General features: G+C 42.4%; 2 protein-coding genes across 4 annotated transcripts in view; one reads left to right on the plus strand and one right to left on the minus strand.

Moving 5' to 3' along the window:
• Positions 1 to 18,551, plus strand: part of lmbr1 (limb development membrane protein 1) — a 37,736-nt gene that overhangs the window by 14,486 nt on the left and 4,699 nt on the right. Inside the window, exons 6-15 of the mRNA XM_074621153.1 lie at positions 2,355 to 2,481; positions 2,637 to 2,705; positions 2,846 to 2,910; positions 3,145 to 3,217; positions 8,144 to 8,233; positions 9,258 to 9,334; positions 9,811 to 9,888; positions 15,191 to 15,264; positions 15,525 to 15,615; positions 16,441 to 16,507. Of these exons, the coding sequence (XP_074477254.1) occupies positions 2,355 to 2,481; positions 2,637 to 2,705; positions 2,846 to 2,910; positions 3,145 to 3,217; positions 8,144 to 8,233; positions 9,258 to 9,334; positions 9,811 to 9,888; positions 15,191 to 15,264; positions 15,525 to 15,615; positions 16,441 to 16,507 (811 nt within the window). The remainder of the gene's footprint in view (positions 1 to 2,354; positions 2,482 to 2,636; positions 2,706 to 2,845; positions 2,911 to 3,144; positions 3,218 to 8,143; positions 8,234 to 9,257; positions 9,335 to 9,810; positions 9,889 to 15,190; positions 15,265 to 15,524; positions 15,616 to 16,440; positions 16,508 to 18,551) is intronic.
• rnf32 (ring finger protein 32) overlaps positions 1 to 18,551 on the minus strand; it is a 37,662-nt gene that overhangs the window by 407 nt on the left and 18,704 nt on the right. Inside the window, exons 8-9 of one of the 3 annotated variants that reach the window (XR_012592077.1) lie at positions 13,222 to 13,273; positions 6,718 to 6,869 (exon numbers count right to left, since the gene is read on the minus strand). The gene's annotated coding sequence lies outside the window, so the exon portion shown is untranslated. Of the gene's footprint in view, positions 1 to 6,717; positions 6,870 to 13,169; positions 13,274 to 18,551 lie in introns of those variants that run through there. The other 2 variants (XR_012592076.1, XM_074621156.1) reach the window with 2 other exon arrangements.

An 18,551-nucleotide genomic window follows, 5' to 3' on the forward strand; every position in this document is an offset into this window, starting at 1 on the left:
AGGCCCCACTAACGTTACCTGTCGAGTGGCTGCAGTGTCCACCTTGGCCACACTGGGGCACTCCAGACCCTGCCCACTTTCCTCCCTGTTGTGCTAGAAAATTCTACTCTAACTCACTGAGGCTTTTCCACAATATCACGTAAAAGGAGGCGAGTGATTGCTCAGTAATAGCTAAAGGATGCTACGGGGGGATTTTCACCACTGACAATGAATGGAGTCTGAGAATAAGCTTAAATCCCTATATCACTATTCAAAATATGGACTGAATGAGTCAGTGATAATGTGTAGACATTAAAGGGGACCTCTTATGCTTTTGTGCTTTTTCCCCTTTCCTTTAGTGTGTTAAATAGTTATTTTGTGCATGTAAAAGGTCTGCAAAGTTTAAAAAGCCCAAAGTACACGCCAAAGGGAGAAACACTGCTCCTGAACTGCCTGAAACACCTCGCTTGAAGTCCCGCCTTTTCTTCCGTAGTGTGGTGATGTCATCAAGTAACACATTTGCATAACTGCTAGTTTGGCACGCCCGCAAGCAAAGTTAGTTAGAGCAGAGCCGGAGTGGAGTCCAAAAGAGTTTGGTTTGGTTGACCAATCACAACAGAGTGGGCCAGCTGACCAATCAGAGCAGACTGGGCTTTTCGGTAGGGGCAGGAGCTCAAACAGAGCGTTTCAGACAGAGGGTGAAAAGAGGTGCTGCAGCATAGCCGGTATGAGAAAATAGAGCGTTTTTTGAACACATTTGAATATAAACTATTAAACTCTTCATCCAACGGCCGCTATTCTGTCTTTCAGAGATTGTAGCGGGCTCAGTCTTAAAGCTAGAGTGAAGATACTGATATCATTTGAAACAAAAACAAACAAGGAAACAAGGAACCAATCATCTGTCATGTTAGCTTGTCGGGAAGAACGCTAGATTTTGGCGAGGAAAAACTGTCTAGGCCATTAGCAAAGGGGTCAAGATATCTGAATGAAAACTGAGACGAACAGAGTAAAAACTGTATCTTATAAGATAAAACAGATGATAACAAACTGGATACTTTGCAGTTGAAAAGAGAGAATAAATAGCAATATATCTTATCGCAATACTCAGCATATCGCAAAATGTTTAAAATCGCAGTAAGATCATATCGTGACTGAAGTATTGTGATAATATTATATCGTGGGGCTTCTGATGATTCCCACCCCGAGTAAACATTTTCTGGAAAAAGAGCATAAAATATTCCCTTTAAATTTACTATATATGTCTATGACCCTTGAATGCTCATATGCTGTCTGTGAGAAAGGTGCTTGTTAAAGAGATAAGCGCTCAAGAGTGAATTAGAAGGGACTATATTTTAGGTTGCATTAGAGACAAGACGGCTATTAAACAGTGACCCAAATTGTAATGAAAATGCTGAAGGACAGGTGGTTCAGATGCCAATCATGAACTGTGTTGGGAAACTGAAAAAAAAACTAAGCCTTGTCTGATTTAATCTGCAGAATTGAAACCATTTCCATTCCATAAAGCGACTTGATTAACGGGGGAACTTTCAAAGAGAGACCCCCTTCATGTACCTGTTGGCAAATACTGAACAGCAACCGCACGGCCATTATGTTAGCTGGTAACAAATTGCTCATGTGTGCCCAATTTAAGCAGCGCTCCAGAAGCAGAGAGCCCTTGTTATCCCGCGCCTGGTAGCCTACCTGACATATGTATGGGAACGCCTATCTATCTTACAGTGCTAGACAGCTCGGCTCTCCAGCAGGGGGGGAAATGGAAACTGTGTGAACAGGTAGAGGAGGACTTTATTAACCACTCAGCAGTTTGTGACCCGGAAAACCCAAATTACCCCAAAACCCTCTCGTCTGCGCGGCCCGGGACACGACCGCGGTGCTAAGAGAGCTCCTAATCGGCCCCAGATGGGAGGCCTGCTCTTGATCGCAGACAGTAGCTGACCCAGCCAGGCTTCATGCTCCTTACAGCACCCCCCCCCCCCCCTCCACCTCCCACCCCCCGTCCCCTTACTCTTTTTAATTTCACCTCCACCACCACCAGCCCCTGTTAGACCCACTTTATAGACCCCAATATGTGTATAACAGAGCTGTTTTACACAGGAATCCGTGGGAGCGTTTATGTCATGTTTGTGTGCTGTGAATGGAAATGATGGTGTTTAATATGAGCGAGGCAGGATGGAGGGAGGAGGGGGACGTCTCGTAAAATTAAACTTGTTTTGTGTTTAAAAAACTGATATGAAATGTAGGTGATACCACCTCCCAGCTGATTAATGTGTTTTTTGATGTTTATTATGATACTGATTCCAATCGTAGCCATGTCTATTTAGATTTCTTTTTTTTTCTCTGTGCACTTTTTCTGTCAGGGCATTAGGGCGCGTATTCTAGAGACCTTTGTGATGCTCTTCCTGCTGGCTTTGCTCATCCTGGGCATCGTGTGGGTGGCGTCAGCGCTCATTGACAATGATGCAGCCAGTATGGAGTCACTCTACGGTACGTTTTTAAAGGTTTCTGTGTCCTTTGTGCTTGTAAATCTCTTGTATTTGTAAGGTATAGTTCAACAATTTGGGAAATTATCCCTTCTGGCAGAACGTATTTCCCCAAAATGTTCTATATTTTTTATTAAATGAATGTATTTTCTTCTGTAGATCTTTGGGAATTTTACCTACCATACCTCTACTCCTGTATATCTCTGATGGGAGGACTGCTTTTACTCAGTAAGCCATTTCATTTCTTCTTATACACACTGCTACGTATCATTGTTGATGTGTTGTTGAGCTACCATTAATGTAATATCGCTGAATGATTTCACCTTACTGTGGTTAAACAATCACGCTGTTTTCTGTCTCACGTGTAGTGTGCACTCCTGTGGGATTGTCCAGGATGTTCACCATCATGGGCCAGTTACTAGTGAAGCCAACAGTAAGTAATCAATATTTGTGGTTTGAACAGTAGAAATTTAAAACTAGCCGTTTTCTCTGAAAGACTACAGAGTTGAACTTGAAGCCACCGTTTGTCACAGTTGGCCATTTACATGCGCGACAGAGGACTACAAATACATCACCAACTCATCCTCCCATCTGCCATCTCTCCAGTCCCACTTTGGGCCTAATTATAACCCATTTCATCTCTTCCTCCTCTGCTCCCTCCCTTCAGATCCTGGAGGACCTGGATGAGCAGATTTACTGCATCCATTTGCAGGAGGAAGCCCTTCAGAGGAGATTAAACGGTATGTCTGTGGGAGACGTGTTGGCACATTATAGGGGAGGGGAGGGGTTGACTGCCCTATTGGGTGTGATGGAGCGCGCCACACTGGAATCAATTAGCATTGAAAATTCAGCCACACACACTCACAACACACAGACACTGGCAAAAAATCAACACACACACTCGACAGCGGCCTTTCCCCACCGCTGTCTTACTCTCATAACTTTCTGCTAAAGGGCAGAGCAGCCACATGGCACGGACCATATTTTATGTTTAGGAAGTTTTTAAGGATCCATTTAAGACACACGTGAAATGATTGCCTCATTTAATGTCAGGCCTAGAATGGTTGCCCGGGTAATAGGATGGAAATTAAATCTTTTACAAGAACTTTTTGGCTAGGTCTTGTGGACATTAAAGAGACTTTTCAATTCCTTCTGAAAAGAGACTAGGAGCCGTGTGCTTTTCACTGGACTCCGACACAAAGGGAAAGTTTAAGGATGGTGCAGATTATTTTTTTAGCCTGCATTTCCTTTTCACGTCGAGTCCTCTGTGTTCCCAAATTCCTTGTTTGACGTTGAATAATCTCAAAAAGCAGGAAGTATTTGGGCCAAGTTCCAAAACCTACTTTAATATTAACTCAAGCACGCAACCAAGTGTACAGATGCGAGTAAATGAAGAGGATGAGCGTCCTTTCAAACCAGGGAGGTAAGGGAGATCGCTCCCTGATAGCGCCATGTTTTCGAATGCTACACCGGCCACCTCCTTAGACTGCCACCAATGCGTAGGGTTCCTTTGGGTTCGTTCCACGCTGCCCTGCTTTGAACTAACTGATAGAATAATTGTAATCTGTTCCTTATCATCTCCGACACTGTTTGATCTTTACAAGTCTCTGTGAGGCAAAAAAATAACTGTGGTCAACATCTTTATGTGCGCACCGAGGCCAAGCTGCAGTACAGTTTTGTCTTTAAAAAAGTGGGAATTAGAGGCAACGGAGGATGTTGACGTGAATTTTTTTTTATGCACATACCGTGTGTACATGCTCAACGTTCCTGCTCACCCATAGGTGAAACTGAAGGCTAGAGTGGTGTCCCTTTGATCTGCCGAGTAGACGGCAGTTCAGGAACAGTTCACAGGACACACTCCAGAGGCGAGCAATGTTGTCTTCTTGCTTCACCTGTGTCCGCTCTGCATCCAGCTCCTCGAACAGATTATCCTCTCTGACCCAGTTTGTGTTTGCAGATGTGGACTGTTGAGCCACATCAGTTGATTCATCGATGTTTATTTGCACGTCTGGGCCTTTTTGTTGTCCTCTCTCTACATGTAATTGTCCATTTTTAATGACACTGTTGATATTTAAAGTCTTACAGATCAGAAGGTTGTGGCTTAAATTGTCTGATTGGACATGTGTGTCTGTTTTTCTTGTCATGGTTAGGATGAATCTAATATGTATAATGTTTAGAGACATGCCACTAGAACTATCAGATAAACTGCTAACAGTTACGAGAAACCAATTTTAAAATTTTATTACACAATGTTGCACCCATTCTTTGCTGCTTTGAAATGTATTGAGGCTTAAAGGAACAGTGTGTAGCCTTTAGGGCGATCTATAGATCATATTAATAAGTATGTAACTTAATTTAATAAGTATAAGTATGTTTTCTTTAGTGTATAATCACCTGATAATAAGAATTGTTGTGTTTTCGTTACCTTAGAATAAGCCGTTTATATCTATGGAGCGGGTCCTCTTCACAGAGATGGCTGCCATGTTTCTACAGTAGCCCAGAAAGGGCAAACCAAAGTTAGAGTTAACCCCCGTCACTCCTCTCAGTCGCCGGGAGAACAAGACGCGGGTTGCGTCCGAAATTCCGTACTAACATGCTATTCAGTACGCTAAAACAGTATATATGACTGACTCTACGGTGGCATAAATATTCCACAATGCAATGAGGTAGTGACGACAACGTCCATAACAAACGCTGAAGGACAGCTCTGTAAAATCAATAACACTTCAATTTAAATGTCAGTATAAGATTTCACTTTGCTAGACTCAATATAGGTTTTAAATTAGTTCAGACTTCTCACAAATCATCGTTTGGTCACATGAGGTTGGCATGGGTTACCATGGTTACAGATCTTCAACGGGCAAGGAGGCTCTCAGGAAGTGACGACGTAAATCACCGCTCAGTGCATCCGAAAAGATGCATACTACTGTTTATTCACACACAAAAGTATGTTGAAACGTTAGTACAGATATTGAGTATATAGGGCATAGTGTGAGATTTCGGACGCAGCCACGATTTTGAGGAGCTGCAGCATTTATTTCCGCACATTCACTTGATACTCTCAAAGCTAAACTAACTCTGTCTTCTGCTCCACTAGCTCACTTTTTTGCTCACACACATTCGCCGCCGCTCTCTCTCTCTTGCTTCACCACTACACGTAACTTACCGCGTACACATAAACTCAATACACTGGCTCTGCTATTCTCTAAACTACCTATGCTACTCTTACTACTGGCTCCAGATGGGGCCATTCGCGTAGTTCTCCTACACTCTTTGCACACGGGAGAGGTTTTAGTGGGTTGCAATCTGCAACCTCACCACTAGATGTCGCCAGATCCTACACACTGCACCTGCTAAGTTTACAAAAGTTATAGATATCCCAGACAAAAGAGGTCATTTTTGAAGTTACGATACAAGCAAAAAGGCTTTACTTAAAGGGAAACACAAAGTGGTGCTTATGTTTGACGGAATAGTGCGTACAACTGGTCTTGTCTTCTTAATATGAATCTAAAAGCATCTTCAAGATGAATCTTCCCTGCTGAAAGAAGTTTGCCTCAAAGAATTCAGGTTGTAGATCCAACCTAATGTCTGCAAATTGTATCCAATTAGATAACCACTGTGTTTCTGATTTAAATGGGTTATTAGCTTAGAAGATACTGTAAAAGTGCAATCTAATAACCAGAGTACACAGACATACTGCAGTACACTCACTGTGGCATACACACACTTGTCCACGCTGCCCTCTCAAGACCCTGATCTGCTGATAGCAGAGCAACAGAGCGCCTGTCCAGATGCTATGCGGCACAATGACCTTGCCGGTGCCTCTGTTGTCTCAGCATGGTGTTTAGCATATGTGTGGATGACGTAATTTTTCGACTGTGGTGAAGGTTGGAGAGGATACGTTGAATTACTCCGGGCCTTCCTGGCTGCCAGAAGCCTCACTCAGCATCTCTGCCTCGCTGTAACTCAGTCTCTGACTTGATGTTGCCAGCAGCAGGAGAAGAAGGATATATTTAACTCCAGTTTAGGGTGATGTCATTGAAGATACTGCAGTTGAAATTCTCACCATTTTCCTCTACGGCCCTAACCAAGTAATGATATTGTTCTTTGTCTTTAGTGCTGTTTTTCATGGCTATTAAGATCTTACTGTTCATTTGATCAATGATTTATCTGTCCCGGGTGACGGGGAAGGCCATGTTTGGATATGTTATGCACAAAGGTGATATATTAGTTCACTTACGGCTGAGCAGATTTGGCTACCCCGAGGCAGAGTGTTCAGTTCGTCTCTGGAGAAAAAGAGCTGTTGAACTGTCCGTGACATTTCCTGTTGTGTTGTGACTGCATTTGCTCGGAGGGTTCAAACTTTCCCCGCTTAGATCCTGGGACAGGTATCTGCGAGGGCACAGACAACACTGTTAACTCTCTCTCTCCCCGTCTATCTCACGTCTTTTGCCTACTTAAAACCCATCCAGACAGGGCGTGTCATAATAACAGAGGGAAGAAAAAGGGTTTGATCAAAGTGATTGGTCCTTCACTCCTGTAACAAAGATGAAAGACGGTATTTTTATTGCACGCTAGTAACGGTGTAACACTGAACTAATTGGTCTTGATCTGCCAATCACCCCAGGGGGATGCAAATGGATACTCTTCCACTTTGGCTCCTAGGGGCCTCTACGTTAGTGCGTCGAGCTGGAAGGAAAACAGAGTCAAATAGATAAATTAGCCTTAAATGAGCCGGCCTTGTGGTTTTCCTGGAGAATCCCTTGCTGTCTTCTCCAGCCCACTCAACCAGTTGTGGCATGTGCTAGACAGCTCCTGACACAAGAGATTATTTTTACTTGTTTGAGATCACATTGTTGTGTTCCGAGCACGATTACTTGTTTTGATGGGATTTCTTAATAAAGATAAGTTAAATACCGTATGCCGAAGCATGACAAATACATTTAGACGTTGACATCCATAATTAGGACATCATTTTCTTTCGTTTGATGTTTTTGGTGTATGAGAAATGCCTGACAATACTGTTTTACACCTGGATCAAGAGTTTCTTGAGTGGTCTGGCAGATACTGTATCACGCAAAAAAGTGGTGCTTCAGTATGTTACCTGTTGAAACAACATTAGAGCTCAAACATTAACAAAAGATAATCAACTTTTTTTAATTTTTTTTTTATTTGTTTAATCAAGCAAAAGACAAAGTTTCCAGGGATGGGCATTTCAAGCAAAAATAGTAATCGATAATCACTGGGAACTATTCGATCATTCTTCGAAGATCACCCCCACACACACCTGCGCCAACGGAAAAGAGACAAACTGAACATGCCACACACGTTTTACTGGCGCCTGGCACTAATGTAACTGCCAGGCAACGCCTGCAACAGTAAAAACAAGGGAAAAGACGATATAGTCGCATTAACTATTGGATTTTTTATAATTTAATGACTATTTGAAAAGCTTCTCAGATGTGACAGTCAAAGCAAGACTTTCAGAACTTGTGATGGGCATTTTCAACATTTTTTGGACATTTCTTAGACTTAATGATTAATCCGTTAATTGAAAACATTAGCTGCAGATTTATGGATAATGAAAATAATTGTTAGCTGTAGGCTTGGACAGCATCTGATTATGCAACACATTTAATTAATTTCATTGGTTTCTGTTTCCGCAGGATCATCCTCACACACTTATACTCGAGGAAGCTTTACTCACCAGCTCAACAAAGAACTGGACAACATTAGAAATCAGAGGAATAAATTGGGTAAGTATTTGTATTATGTGACAGCGGGGTTGATATATTTTGTCTTTAGACCTTGAATTGCCATGGAAATATATGCCAAGAAGTTAGCTTTTTACATATTGCTGACAGGCAGCCGCTTTCTCCCCGTCTGCCTTAATTTCTTAATTTGGATTTGGACCAGAACTGCCTGATAATTTTCCATCCATTTTAGGATATTATAAATGAGGCCTGAGGCTTTTGGGGAGCAGGGTGGGGGGGAGGAGAGCACAAAGGCACTTAGGATATTGGACAAGATGCAAACTTTATATTGTAGCAAGCCTTTTAGTGATGTCATTAATTTAGAAGGATGGTGCATATAAAGTGCACTTGGCAAACTTCTCGGGCAGGCAGGGTGGGTGCACTTTGAGAATAAGGAGGACTAACAAGGTTGGAAATAGAGAAAGAAAGTCAATATGGCAAGGACTAGAGGGCAGTCGAATACACATTGTTGGGTACTGTGGATGTCCATAATAGAAGATATAGTGCATGTGGTCTACAAGCTGTCAGCGGTGTCTACAAACATGACTGATGAGCTGTTGAAATAAGAGGAAGATGGAAGATATAAACTTGAAATGTTTCATCTGGCTCGGGAAGAATGAGGCACAGTAGTTGCCCACCGCACACACACAAAATATAAATCACAGAATTCATTTTGTTGCATTTCTTTTTATCCAGGATTTATTATTCTTTCCACTAATTAAGGCAATGATGAGTGGGACTAATTAAAGAGGAAGAGCATCATTTTTGAAGATTATGAAATATATATTACCTAGAGGGGGGTGGTTGCGATGAGAGGTGAGATTGTGTTTAACCAGATCAAGCTGTACAAACCCTGTAAATAAAGCCAGAGGGCTTGAGGTTTCACTATTTGTCTTTGATGAATATATTAATTAACCAGCGGTGGAAAGTGGTTTGTATCTCTGCATCTTGTAATTAAGAGTTGGTTATACATCTATTTCTTAAGACTAATAACTTCACATTTTGGCTCCCTCTCATTTCCCCTCAGAGAGAAGAAAGAAAGCATCAGGTTGGGAGAAGAACTTGTTGTATCCCATAGTGATGCTGATCCTGCTCGCAGGAACGGTGAGTGCCGGGACTGACCTATCATTAAGCCCAAACTGTTTGCTCATGGCGTATACAGCCTGGCTGGTGGCCACTGGGACTAACACCCTGTACCTCAAACCCCATCCTCTTAACAGCTCTGAGTCTGGGTGTGGAAACTACTTTTGTTTAATAGCTGTTTAAGACAATGCTGAATAGCCACCTGCAACAGCTGTGATTTGCATTAGATTATAGTGTGGGAATACTGTTTATGCCGGCTGATATTGTTAGATGAGGCCATGTGAGAGACATGGCACGTGCATCAAACAAACCCTCACATTGTTCAGGTTTTGATAAGCTTAATGTTGGAGCAGTTTACAATCACAAGATGGTTATTATGCATGGATCAGCAAGTCTGCTACAATTCAATTAGATCATGATGCTGGATACTTTGAGGGATTTGATTTTTATAATTATACCATGTGTAAACAAATCTTTATCTTCCTCTCTGTCCGCAGACAATCTCAGTTCTTATGGTGGCATTTAATATCCTCTACCTTCTAGTGGATGAGACTGCCATGCCCAAGGGATCAACGGTAAGCCTACTGTCTAACCTAAGTACGTTTCTAGTCCTCACACACACACACACACACACACACACACGCCCAGAATGTAAACTGCAGAAGAGCTCGCCTATCAGACCTGCCATGTTCCTGGCGGAGACATAAATCAAATTCCGGATATGCTCAGATGCTTGTTGGAAGAAAAGGCCCGACCAGATGTTAATCAGGCTTGAACCTTGTGCCTCTGGTTTTGTTTTGGAAGCTCATTGAAAGTCATTTCACAGCGGTGTGCAGATTTCAATGAGCTCGCTACGTGTCTCAAGTCCGCAGTGGGTGAATAAGCTGCTTTTCCTCCCTCCTGCAAAGGCAGACAGGGCCAGGTGAAGGGCTCTTACTGTGAGGCAGACTAAGTGTGGAATGGCTCTTAGAGATTCTCATCTCCGCCTAACATGCAATGTGTTTTAAGCTCTCCTTATCTCATCTCATCTGCAGTGACAGAGCGGCGTGCGTGCGTGCGTGTGCTTGTTACGTGTGTGCGTTTGTGGTTGCATTCTTGTCTGAGAGGGGGCAACATAATGTATCCTATTTCCCCCTCATTTCATTTCGCGTCTCGCGGGCAACTGACAGAGCTGCCCTCGACATTCCAATTATTTTATTGAGCAGGGATGTTTTCTTTGGCATGACGCGTCGCAGAAAATCCCCCAAATTACACTTGTCATGCAGCTTGAAGCTGTCCTCCCTGACAGTGTGGCCCCACTAAATGGTTTATGCGTTTGTGGAGCTGGATGGTTGCCACACCTCTGATGATCTCACAGCACTACGAGGAGTGATGGGTGGGGGGGAGTCTCGTCCTCCAAAACAATCGATACTGATATGATATCCATCTATCCAACCCGTTAACCCTACCCTCCCAGCTCTCGAACTCTCTGCCCCTCTAGCACAGAAATTCCCTCGTAGTTACCCGCACGCTGTCTGGAGGGAGATAAGGACAGGGGAGAGAAAGTGATATAAAGAATGGAGAGAGCGGCTGGTTTGAGGTCTGGAGGAGCAAAGAGACTGTGGGAAAGTCAAATGAGGCCCCGATGCGCTGATTGTTGTGGGGGGAGAGCACAATGGAAGTGCCCTGTCAATGTTTGTCTTCCCTTCCTACTAAGCATCCCGCCATAGTCCTTAGCATACTGAGCAGTGCCCCAATTGCCTTTACAGAGCAGAGGATGGAGGTGGAGAAGTATGATGAGGAGCTAAGAGAGAAGAAGAGAAGGAGCAGGTGGATGGAGTTGAGGAGTAGAGATGCTTTAGAAGCAACAAGGGGGAGGAGGAGGAGAACTGGAGCTGCCTCTGTCAAAGGACACTGTGTTTTACAGCTTGATGAACAAGCACTAAGAGGGACCAATAAAATAGTTATTGCAGGCCCTCCTCTTTGGTAGCCACAACACTTGACACTGTATTTTGTAAAATGGACAATTAGCTGCAACTGGACTGCAATTTTCACCTCACTAAAGTTGCCCCTCTCTAAACACACACAAACACACATAATAGGACCTTCAGACTTCCTCTGACGAGCTTACCTTAGCTATAGCCTTTCAACTTTTGTGAATGAAAGTGAGAAATATCCATTCTCGCCACCATAAACAACATGAATTAATTTAAAAATCTATAGCCACGATGCTGTTAGGTTAGCACCCAGCAGAGCTAGAGGGAAGGGTTCAATACCATCTTGGCTGATCACTTAATATTCAAAATGACAAGAAACTGATGTAAGGAACAATTTGACAAGATGGTCTTACCGTGAGAGTGAAAGTACCTCTGGGACTACTGTTGTATCACTCTGGAAGTAAATGTCCATAACTCCACAGTTAAAACATTCAAGAAACGATTTTGAAATTTTTATGCCTAGATGAAGTGGAATTAAATATGCGAAACTACTATGGCCAGAATAATAGATAGCACAATATAGCGTTAATTACTTCAAGGATTGAAGATAGAGCCACCGTGTGGGTGGTATCGGAGCAAAACTTCTGATTCAGACATCCAGAAGGAAATGTATAAATGAATAGATCAATGTGTCTATAACAATATTACCAACCTCTACAATTAGAGCAACAGAAAATATAACATGCATTAATAAAACTAAACACTTCTTTCTTCTGTATTTTCTATAATCAGCTTTTTCTCCAGAGCGTGAAGGCAACCCAGTACAGCACAGGCGTGTGCTTCAGTGAACTGAAGTCTTACAATCCTTACAGTATCTTGCTTATGTAACGTAATGTCTGCAGTCTGTAGATGATGATAAATCAAATAATTTACACCAGCTCATGGGGCAGGTACCACACAACAACTTTTGTAGTCACCAACAAAGTATTCTTGAGCAAAACTGTCAGCAAGTCAGAACCATACACACAACAACATAATTTCCATTCAAACACAGACCCAGACGATGCTGTACCAGAACCAAAGACACTATCAACATGCCAAAGAGGTGGGCAGATGTGTTACTAGTACCATATACCACAGTATCTAGGCCTATGCATAGACTACCCAATAATCTGAATTTGTCAGGTGTTTTCTTACTTTGAAAAAAGTCTAATAGAAAATAATAAATACATTCCACATTGTAGAATTTGTTGTTGTTGACACAATCTAATTCAGAAAATCTGAAGGTAAGAAAGTGAAGTGTATTAAACTAGCTCGATAGCTAGCTACTTACATTAATCTATAGCGTCTCCATTGGCTTGCATGACGCATGCGAACATAGACTTTAATGACGATGCAAGCCACTGCAATGATGGGAGTGAGGCACGCAGACAAGACGTTCAATTAACGCCAAGGTTAAGAAATGGTATGGTCCACTTTAGGGGTGTCTGAAATTGTATTACAAGATTGTTTCCGGCATGAATACGGGAAATATATTGTAAAATTTAACTACAGGTAAGAAGGATATATACTGTTGTTTTTACCTCTTTTAGGGGGGTCCAAGTCTTAATTAGGGGAGTCAGACCCCCATAATATTATAGTTCATAACAGATGTTGAAAGACAGCTCTGTGGCGTCAATAACGCTTCAATTTAAGTGTAAGTAAAAGATTTCCCTTTGCTCGGCGTAATATATATTTTAAATTAGTTCAGACTCTATGATTCTCACAAAGCGTCGTTTTGTCACATGATGTTGGCACGGGTTACCATGGTTACGCATTTTCAGCCGGTAAGGAGGAGAAAGTGACGTGGTAATAACAGTTCAGTGTGTCCGAAAAACATACATACTACTGTTTATTCACACAAAAGTATGCTGATTGATAGTATATATACTGAGTATGTAGTGATTTCAGACACAGTCAAAGCTTTAATATACTATAGGTGCAAATACTCACAAGTGGTGGGGTCAAATAATGGCAGTCTCTTGGTCAAAGCCGTAGCACCAAACTGAAAAAACAAAACAATAGAAAGTAAGGGTTAAAGGTGTTGATGACACGGAGACTTCAGTTTAGAACAGATGCATTTGCTGTAGGGTGGTTCCCACTTATACATCCGAGCCCTTTCAGAACTCTGTACCTGAAGTTAATGGCACCTCTATATATTATATCTACTGTGTTTTATGACTGCTTCTTTCTCCTACTCATTAGATGTGTGATAGCCGGGGGAATTATCTGGTGAGCAAGTGGATAAGGGTCAGGAGGGGTAGGGAGTGAGAGAGAGAGTTATGATTATGTGAAAGGTAGAAGAGAAGTATTAGGATTTCTCTTGGCTACCTTTCTCTGTTTGAATATATTTAAAAAAATGGTACCATTACTTCGAGAACCCACCTAAGGTCAAACGGTCAGGACGTGAGGTATAGTTGTGTGTGTTAATATAACTGACAACCTCGCCAGTGTGCAGGTATTGCGAGGTGTTAATCTTACAAGCGACAAATGCAATGTGTCTGCTGAAAGAGCCACGGCAGGCAACGCAGACAAATCTACCAGTCCCCCCCACACACACACACACACCCTCCGCCGTCGAGCCCTCCCTCTCTTTGACACGCACAAACACACACTCCATCACCCTTCCTGCTACTGGAATGAAAAGAGTTGAAAGGAGGCGCACTGTGAAAGCTAGCTGTCCTAAAGCGCACGCATATTACACGCATATTGTGAGTGCACACACACACACACACAATCTTAATGCATGCCCACCCTCCCTCCATTAATAAATTACATCAGATGCTGTCTGCTAATTCCCCGCGTAAGAGAGAAAGAGCACTGCACCATGGCTCTGCAGTAAGCTCGGGGATGACAGTTGCATAAAAAGGCATGAAACGACCTGCCAGGCTTTCCTTTTTTCTTCAGGCTCTTTTACAAAACAAATCAAGATAAGGACACTCAAGGTGGATAAAGAAGAAATGAAGTGCAATAAAAAAAAACATAAATAAGAAACTAAAAACAAAATCTAGGACTGTGCAACTGTAGTATGTATTAGTATTGCAAGAACAGTAAATACTGTACATTGAGGTCATGCATTGGTATGGCAAGGGGCTGTATTTGAATGCATTACTATACAAATAAACTGTACATTGAATATATCCAGCTATGCACACATGACACAAAGACAGGATAAAGCATAGAATAGGAGTATTGTTGACTATATAGGTATTGTTAATACTGTACAGTTGTTATCATATATACTTCATATGATTATCTACAAGATCTGAATATGCAACATACAGTTTTAGGCAGTTTTTAAACAACTTAAATCTGCAAATAAGTGTTTTCTTTAAATGTCTTACTTGTGGACTTAATGTATAGTACTGTAGGTGCCCGATACAACACACTGACCCCGGTGCCAAGTTCGACAAAAGCAAATATTTATCATTTGACAACACAGATGCTTGGTATGTGCAGCGTATGTAGATGTATGTCTTGCTCCTGCTCCAGTTTCAAAAGGCCTTAGGGCTTTAGAGGTTGGAGGGGGACGGCGTGGGTGGGGGGTGGCACGTCTAGTGTTTGCCGAAGTATTTGTTTTGTTGTTTTTATGTTTTTGGCGTGCTTTCAGCCTGTACACTCTTCTTACCGTAAGCAATGTGCCGTTTTTGTTTGAACACCTGTTCACATATTGTATGATCGACAGTGATTTGAAAAGAGCCTCTTTCATCTTGTTCCATTCATTACTTAGCCAATTTGATTCTGTCTTTCTCAAGTGGGGAAATTCTTCATGCACCGCGTACTTACTTTGCAGGATTTCTGTAATTGCGTGTGTGTGCAACTGCCTGCAGTGCTGTCGTTTCCCATTTTCTTTTTTTTTTTGATTCATGATGTGTTTATTTAAGGTCATTGAATAACCCAGTTTTCTCTCTTCATCTTCCAGGACCGAGGCATTGGGAACACCTCTCTGTCCACATTTGGCGTGGCTCAGGCGGTGCTGGAGATCATCCTCATGTTGTATCCTTTCAGTGACCCCCCCTCTTTGTCTGTGGCCAAAGTAGCATGCTCCATGGCCAAGAGCAACATTGTCAAGCCAGCTTTGTTTACCCAGGACATAGTTCAGCCGGACACCTTCCGGAAGACACGTTGTGCTGTTTCGTCACCTTTTATCGTAGCTGAAAAGGTGCAGACTTGGGATACTTAAAAAGACGACTCAATGAAGCTGCTTTGCTACCAGCAGATGAGTGTTTTTGGTCCTTGATTGATTCGCTCAACAGCTACTTGATGGTGTCCTCTGTCGTTGGCTTCTACAGCCTGCGAGTCTTTGAGGAACTCACTCCCAGGAACGATGACACAACCATGACAACGGTAAAGATGGGATGGGAGGATGGGGGGTGGGGTGAAGTGGGGGCAAGGGTGCTGAGATAGCTCCTGATGTGTTTGGGACCCCCTGTGTTTCATCTATTTCCTCTTTTCTCTCCCGCCTTCCTCTCACTCTGAACTCCTACTGCTCACTAATGTTTTCCTCAGGGCCCCCTCAATGGCTTTAGTTGATCTGTCCAATATTTGTTTGTGGGTTGCGCAAACACTGGCAAAGTGCAAGCCCCTTTCTTGTACATCAGAGGGAGAGTGGGGTTTTTGGGGTTGGGAAGGGGGGGGCGGAGGATGCGTGCTCTGTTTGGCCCATAGTGCCACCTATTCACTTGGTAATGAGTTTGGGAGTGGTGAGGCTTGTTAACTAGCCATGACGCTCCAGTGAAAGGGCTTGAATGGACAACAGAGAGAACCTGGTAATGAGCATCTTCAGAGGTACTAATTGTACAATATGTGGAACCAATTTAACATCAAGTGGTGTGTGCATATGTGTGGGCACGTCATAGCTGAAACTGTTGGTGCAATGGGTGCTTTTTCCTCACACGGCTCATAGGGGTGCAAGAAAATATCGAAGATATCAAGTATTGCAATAATATGTTTTGTGATACTGTATCGATTCTCAAAAACACTGAATGGATTTTTAATTAATAGTTGACATGCAGAAATTAACTCAGTCAATACTTTATTTCTTTTGAATCGTAACTCCTGTATCATGATACGTATCATATGGCCAGATTCTTGACAACACTCAGCCCTAGTCTCATAACTGTACGTTATATGTTCGAGAGATCTGAAGTTTGATTATCTGTTGATTTGTAGATCATTGGTTGCTGTGTGTCCATCTTGGTTCTGAGTTCAGCCCTGCCAGTGATGTCCAGAACTCTAGGTGAGTACAGCTGTGTGTGTGTGTGTGTGTGTGTGTGTGTGTGTGTGTTTGCCTGCCTGTCTTAGAGTGTGTGTGGGCATGCTAATTTCACAATTCACACAAAGCCTGTGTGTACAGATTAAATGTTTAAAGCAACATTTTGCTACCTCTGGACCGAGTCAGGCTAGCTGTTTCCCTCTGTTTCAAGTCATTATGCTAAGCTAAGTTAACCGGCACCTAGCTGTAGCTTCATATTTAACGGAAAGGCACGAAAGTATATCTATAGAAGTCTATAGATAACTATTGAAGTAGAACAGGAGTAGAATGGACATTCCCATTCAAATCAACGTAGCAGAATGGTCAGAGCGGCAGACATTTTTATGCATACCGTTGCCATAGTGACTGTTGTAGCAAGCTGACTTCCTTATAGCTAAACGGAATTGTGGCAAGTCGCGGACTCACTGGGGTGAGGTTTTGCAGTAACGACTAAAACGAGCAGTGGGGTGGTAACGTTACGAAGCATAGAGAACCAGATGAGTCTATCGGTCTAACGGTCCCTCCTCCTCACTCCCTGGAGAGGGACAAGCTACCTCACTATCCAGCCATCAGTCTCTGGGAGCTTCGTCTGCTCTCTTACTGGTGAGCTGCGACAACACTTTACGGCCCCACTGACGCGTATTCTGTTGTCACCATAACAACAACAATCGCCATTTTCTTTCGCCCTCGGCAAACAGTTCAATGACCCATCTACTCCTATTCTATTTCTATGGTGATATCAATCTTCTCATCGAACTCTTGGCAAGAAAGAGAATAAGCAAACTGGTATTTCCCAAAATATCAAACTATTTCTTTAAGAAAAATGTAGGTTGAACTGAATCGTCAGAGATGTCACAACAACCTCGCCACTAACAACCAGAGTAAAAGCCCATCCCCCACCATAGTTTTCAAATGCTGCCACCATTAAGGTTAGCAAGTTGAATTCTCCTATAGTTTCCCATAGTGACAAGAAAGGAGTGCAGGGTGAAGGGGTAAAAATGACAGGAGTAGCACCATCACAATGGCACTAATAAACATGCAGAGTGCAGAGCACAGCTGTTCAAATAGCACTACTCTGTGTGTGTGTTTGTGTGTATTGGAGTGTGTGTGAGAGAGACCAACAGAGTGGGAAAATGGGACGGAGCGAGCATACAGTGACTCATTGGGAGCTTTACAAAATATCAACAGGTTCTGCTTTGTGACGCTGAATAGATTAAAAGGAATAAATGCATGAGACGGAGTTGAAGAGAAAAGGCCTCCCAGCTAAAGAAAGACGGGGAGAGTTGAGTGTGACGAAGTGAGATGTTAAGAGACAAGAAAGGGTTTTGTGTCTTGATGTGAGGTGTTTTTTTTTTTGTGTGTGTGTCAGTGTGGGAAATATGCACTGTATAAGAGAAAGGGGAACTGTACTGCAACACAAAAAGTATGCTAAAGTCTGTTTTAATAATGTAGTGACAACTAGTGTGTTAACTCCCAATGCATCACCGATTTCCACACGGATAATGTTTGTTTGGAAAACTCCAAATGGAAAAGCTGTCCATGAGTTTTTAAGTTGAATGGCTGAACTTTAACACATAGTTTAGGTGCGCGTGTGATTTAAATTTGTGGAACAAATTAATGATGTCTTAATCTCATCTCTAGTGCAGGTTTGAAGTGCAGAAAAGGGGGAGCATTTTCATTTAAAGCAGATATAATAGATTTTTTTGTAATAACAATGTATTAAATGACACTGAAAAACAATGACTACGTTTACAAAAACACACTACCTGTGCAGTAAAACAGAAAAGAATCAGCAGGTTGTGTGTTGATATTTGAAGGAAATGATTGTAGGAAATGATTGTAGAGAAAAAGGAACGGCATGTTGCTCCTTTTTGGGAGCAATTGGTCATAGATATGAGCCTTTTATGTTGTGATTTCTAGATATGTTAATAGCAAGAAACAGGCGTGACACAAATGCTAGTAGCCCCACATATAAATGTTACTCACATACAAAGAAAATAATCCCACCATGCCTTTCAATCCTTATTAA

This window comes from Sebastes fasciatus, chromosome 21, assembly GCF_043250625.1.
Source record: "Sebastes fasciatus isolate fSebFas1 chromosome 21, fSebFas1.pri, whole genome shotgun sequence".
NCBI classification, from domain to species: Eukaryota; Metazoa; Chordata; class Actinopteri; order Perciformes; family Sebastidae; genus Sebastes; species Sebastes fasciatus.